Source organism: Chionomys nivalis, chromosome 11 (assembly GCF_950005125.1).
Source record: "Chionomys nivalis chromosome 11, mChiNiv1.1, whole genome shotgun sequence".
Taxonomy (NCBI): Eukaryota; Metazoa; Chordata; class Mammalia; order Rodentia; family Cricetidae; genus Chionomys; species Chionomys nivalis.
In genome coordinates this window covers 15379020-15385019 of record NC_080096.1, presented here as the reverse complement: position 1 = coordinate 15385019, position 6000 = coordinate 15379020, and the positions used below count along the sequence as shown (strand labels likewise).

Sequence of the window (6000 nt, the reverse complement as noted above, 5' to 3'; positions counted from 1 at the left end):
CATCACCCACATGGTGGTGCACAATCACCCCTTCCTCCAGTCCCAGGGGATCTGACGCCCTCTTCTGGCCTCCCCAGGCACATGCAGGTGGTGCAGAAAAACAAACACAAAAATATAATGAAAAGTTGAATGTGGTTGTGCACATCTTTAATCTCAGCACTTGGGAAGCAGAAGGCAGATTTCTTGAGTTAAAGCCAGCCTGGTCTACAAAGCAAGTTTCAGGCCAGCCAGAACTATATAATGAAAACCTTGTCTCAAAAAAATTAAGAAAAAAATATTGCTAGTTACCCAATGTCTTTTTTTTTGGGGGGGGGGGGTTCGAGACAGGGTTTTTCTGTAGCTTTGGAGTCTGTCCTGGAACCGTGTATCAGGCTGGCCTCGAACTCAAGAGATCCGCCAGCCTCCTCCTCCCGAGTGCTGGGATTAAAGGCATGTACCACCACCACCTGGCAATTTGTTTTTGTCTTTCAAAGTCTTATGGCAGGTTGATAGTGTGCCACATAACAATCATGGCCTCCAGAATACTATGGGTACTGAGGCACATGTACAGTAAAGAGTGAACAAAGCAATCTACTGGGGAATTGAGATCTTTACCCTGCCTGTTTACATAGGCACCACTTGACACTCTTCTCTAGTATCTCCAGTGCCCCACGAGACACATCTTCACTAATACTGGGAAATGAATGTGTCATGGTATGCACACAGGCAAGCCTTTGACTGTCTTGGGAGCAGTTCAAAGTAGGATGTGACCACACAGTTATTCAAGAAGGGGCAGCTGTCAAAACCATAAGGGAAAGAAACTTCCAACTGGATGGCAGGTGTTAGCTACTTGATTCTCTGTTATATTCTCCAGTGTATTAAGTGTTTTTCATTTCTTTTTTAAGACAGAGTCTATATAGACCTGGCTGTCCTGAAACTCTGTGTAGACCAGGCTAGCCTCATTCAGAGAAATGTCTCCTGGGTGGTAGGATTAAAGGTATGCACCATTACACCAAGTTTTCATGAAGTGCTTTTAAATATACTCGTTATTAAATTTACCAATGACGGCTGAGAATGAACGATAGCACTTTTTGAGCTGGCTTGGCTCATTGCCATCCTCCAAGCAACAGAATGAGAACATTTCAATGTACTTAAATGTGGTCCCCTCCACTCCCACATGCAGCCCATGAGAAGTCACTCTAGAGTCACTGCTCTCTAGAACTAGGTTCTGGAATGAGAAATACAGAGCCCAACTGAGTACAACCTGAAACTGGAGGTGTGTGCAAATGATCCAACTCAAGAAAGGAAATACTACAGTCAACTACTGTTCTTGTGATTTACAGCACACTATCATGGCATGGTTACTAAATTGAGGCTTTAGAGAGAGGTGAGGACACTTGTAAGAAACTCCCAGCAACACCTTAAATGGCAGGGGCGAGAAAAGAACGCACTTGGTGAGGTCTTCCGTTTCTCTGTGTGATTCTGTCACTATGCTCTGAAGTTGGTGGACACAGGGAATGATTTACAGAGAACAAGAAAACCTAACAGAGATTGTGATTGGAAGCCCTTTCCTTCTACTCAGGGATAGTTTTTCATTCCTGAAAGATTACAGTTGTCATTTCCAAGTAAGATGGTACCTTTCCAATTTACGTAACAGACTTCCATCTGAAAGCCAGGACCAGCAAGGATCAAATTTCAAATTGTTTTTTATTTATTTGAGTATGGGAGGTTTAAGGTGTAGTCGGGGCAAGAGTGAGACCTCTTGGCCTCATGTTGCCCAAACTGTTGCCTTCAACTTCATATATAACCAAGGATGATCCTGAACTTCTGATCCTCCTGCCTCTACCTCCCAGGTGCTTAGATTACAGGCATGTGCTATCATTCTTGATTTTAAATCCTTAAGTAGAGCCACCGTATACAGAATATTTGTTTTTGAGATGTCTCAAGTAACCCAGGCTAACCTGGAACTCGCTATAGGTAGGTGAAGATGACCTTGAACACCTCATCTTCTGACCTCTACCTCCCATGCTGGATAGAAAACAGGGTTTCATGCATACAGAGTAAGCACTCTACCAATCGACCTACATCCCCAGCCCCAATAACTTGCTCTTTAGAACACCAGTGATGTGTTAATATTGTAAACTCTGCTACAAGCTAAGTTTGCTAATATGTATCCCAGGGTATCTATGAATTTGGCCAACATATTTGTAGATGATCAAGCCATACTGCCAAAAGATTGAACATTGGCTGGAAAGGTGATTCAGTGGTTAAAACAGAGTACTGTTCTTACCGAAGAGCAGAGTTCAATTCCCTAAGCCCATGTTGGGTAGCTCATAACCACCTGTAACCCTAGCTCCAGGGAATCTAATGCCCTCTTCTGGCCTAAAAAGGTATCTGCACTCCTGCATGTATAGCCCTACAGAGACACAGACATAGACAAACACAGACAGACATACAGACACACACACACATTTAAATTGCCTTTAGGGTTGAAAACACCTGAGTCTAATCCACACACACTACAGAGCAGTATCACTAACCTAACAAGTCAAGACTATAAGCAAATTTCTTGAGTCAAAGAAAAGAGTATTTAAGTAAAAAACCACATTACCTCCATCCATTTGCTACCCATGTAGGTCTTCTACTACGAAAAAGCCAAAATAAAAAATACTTAAACTTAACTTCAATTACCAGTCACCCTTCTTCTTGTGTATAAATCCACCATCCCTGCCAGGAGTGATGGTGTACACCTTTAATCTCAGCACCCAGGAGTCAGAGACAGATTGATCTCTATCTATCTCTGAGGTCAATGACAGCCTGGTCTATATAGCAAGTTCCAGGACAGCTGGGTCCATATAGCAATACCCTGTTTCAAAAAAGAAATCCAGGAAAAAAATTGCCGAGATGATCACATGGCCTGCTTTTATGTATTCATTCTTAAAATCATGTGCTTAAATTCAATAACTATTCTCAGCCAAATGTTGGGTTAAGCACTGTTCTAAGACAGGCATAGAGCCACTAAAATGTTGGGACACACATTTCTGCTCTCCAAAATATCATGGCAAGATCCAGTTGCCTCTCCCTAGAATGGTCAAAAAGCAAGATGCACTGGTTAAAACATGTAAAGCAAGGAGCCAACAAGATAGCAACTCATGGCTCAACTGGTTAAGGTACTTGGTGCCAAACCTGACAACCTGAGGTTGGTCATAGGTTCCACCTGCTGAAGGAGAAACAAGCACATGTGCCATGGCATACTCATACAAACACTCACAAAATACTAAAATTGTAATTAAAAACAAAAACCAGTAGAGTTTCACTGTGCCTCTTTCAAACTCCTTCCTACCCAGCCCTGCTTAGTTCTAACACAATACAATCATGCCAAACTTAAATCCCTATGGAAAAGTGAGCCTACACTGAACTGGACTAAGTTCTAAGCTTCTCAAACAAATTGGTATAATGCAATTAAATAAATACATCATTCTTGCTGACCAAAGAAAATGAATCATATTGACAAAACAAAATTTTGTAATGTGAGAGGAACGACTGACTACCTTGGATCTCAAACGGGTACTTTTTAGAAATGCCTGGGAACTATTTGTAGATTTCACTATGCAAACTGTACTTTTTTTTAAGTATTCAAATTTGAAAGTCACCAATGCAGGCAGGCTGGGACAAGGGGTCTACTTTCTCACTGCACTATAGGAGTATGCTAATGCTGCCTTCCAACAATAGGAGACGAGATCTTCATAAATACATCTGCACTAACAACTGCTCTGACCTACTCAGCATACAAGATAAGAAATTTCTGAGCTAGCTTTCAAATTTAGGAGGAAAGGCATAAACCTGAACATATGGAGGGAAACAACACAAGCTTACTGCCAGAAAACAAAAATAAAGTTTTAAAATTTTATCCCAAAATTTGTTAGATGCTGATGTCACGTAGCAGTCACGTCCTCAGTTCTAAATACCTGAAAAGTAAAGAGGCGAAGGGAAAACAACGACCTTCAGGCTGGCTTGTGAAGGGTTTTGTTTGTTTAATACATCTGAAAAGAATTCATCTACAAAGAACTGAGACACAAGGAAGCATTGGTTCAGCACTGACGAATCCACAAGATTAGGGCTGGGGAAGGAGAAGATTATCTAAACATTTTTTAAGATTGGAACCTGAAAACAAAATAATCTGATAAAATCTATTAACACTTATGACAAGTCATGAGACTCTTGACATTTTTCTTGTATGAGCTTCAGTCCGTGGTTCAAAAGTTCCTCATAGGCATGGAAGAAAAAAAGGGGATAGCCCTGACTGGTCCCCATGTTGGTTAAGTATGCTCCCCTCCCCACATGCTCACAGCTTCTTAATGAAGCTTCTTAAATGGCCTGTAACCTCATCATCACCTGAAAGGAGATGGCAAGCATCAGTAACCACTGTCTTCTAGCACCATCCCTTAAGGAAGCCTATGTACCAGGTCTTCAGCTGAATCTAGGAAAACTACAGTGAGTTATAAAATACTAAGCATATAAGAAAATGACAGGGGCAAAAGAACTTTTTTTAATTAGGAACTCAATCCATTTGGTGTATTTCAAAAGGTGCAATACTTTTTTTCATTTATCAATGAAAGAGTTAGAAATTATCCCCCCTCCCCAAATCAGCAAATGGAAAACAAATACCCTTGAAAGTCACAGTCACATACAGAGTGCATCCTAGAAAGAGGGGTAAGACAGTTTCCATCCACCTTCATGAGTTTCATCAAAGACTAGATCCACTCAAGGGTAGAGAGAAAAGGCAACTTTCAAGAAGGAGCATGTTATTAAACGAGGCATTTCTACACTCCTTCCTAAGAGCACCAGGTGGGGACACATTTGCTAAACTACGCCTGGGGAGTGGAATGTGGAAATAATCTGTCCTCCTCCCTAAGGGCTGTCCACTGGCTAACAAATTTTTAAAAAACAAGACTAAGAAACAACCCCACACACACCCCAAAAGGAGAGAAGGGCTGGGGGTAGGGAAACACAAGATGCCCCAAATTATTCTCCAAAATGGAACCAGGGAGCAGCTTTGACAATTTGAATTAGTCTGTTACAAAGTCATCACAAGCATGCCTTGCTTTAAAAAAACAAACAAACAAACAAAAAATGTGGGTGGGGATTTTGTTGTTGTTTTTTAAAACAAGGAAACAAAAACTAGCACTCATCACTTTTCAGACAATACACAATTATTCAAAATTAACTGTTACTGGAAGGGCAGGGGGCATACCAATGGGCCTTGTCTCACATGAATGCATGTAGGTAGGTGCAGGGCATCTGTCATTATTGCAGAAACGAATTTTAATTTTTAATCTTTAGTTTGATTTAAACATTGCTTTTAGTATGATGGCAACACCAGCTGTGCAGAAAGGGCTCTGGAGAGGCGTTCATAGCAGCACACACCTGCGGCTCTTCTTCGGTTCTGGAGGCTCCAGGGCAGCCAATATTGCTTCATCAAACACATTCTTTAGGCCTTTCTGAAAAGGGGTAAGAAAGAAAAAATGGGCAATCTGATTTTCAGTATAACAACAGAGCTGGAGTTCATGTTTACAACAGTCAAGCCCCAAAGACAGTGGGCAAACAAAGAAACATTAATAACCCTACAACTTGACCTAACAATCTCACCTCACCCAACTGTCTCATCAGGGTACAGGAGAGATTCAGCAATGCTGGCACAGGAGCAGATACTTGTGAGTAGTTCTCTGAGATAAGTTTTTGCAGATACACACACACACACACACACACACACACACACATACATACATATCACAAGAAGCAAACAAGCACGTGTCATATGATCATTTGATGAGTTTTGTGATGTAATGCTAGAATAGTGTATGTAGGAACAAGGAAAGCAGCTCTGCATTCAAATGGAGCAGCAGCATGTAAACAGAGAATACACTTGGGCAATGGCATCCATGTTATATGGAAGGCAGGGGGTAGGCAGCAAGGGTATGGCAGCTATAAATATATTCACTCTGAACTCCCTTTATCCCA

At 41.3% G+C, this 6000-nt stretch overlaps 1 protein-coding gene across 2 annotated transcripts in view; it reads right to left on the bottom strand.

The window, feature by feature from the left end:
* Positions 1 to 3993: 3993 nt before the first annotated feature.
* Cdc42 (cell division cycle 42) overlaps positions 3994 to 6000 on the bottom strand; it is a 36690-nt gene continuing 34683 nt past the window's right edge. For both annotated transcript variants that reach the window (XM_057784664.1, XM_057784662.1), the window contains one exon: positions 3994 to 5480. In XM_057784664.1, coding sequence (XP_057640647.1) covers positions 5391 to 5480 — 90 coding nt within the window. In that variant the 3' untranslated portion in view covers positions 3994 to 5390. The remainder of the gene's footprint in view (positions 5481 to 6000) is intronic.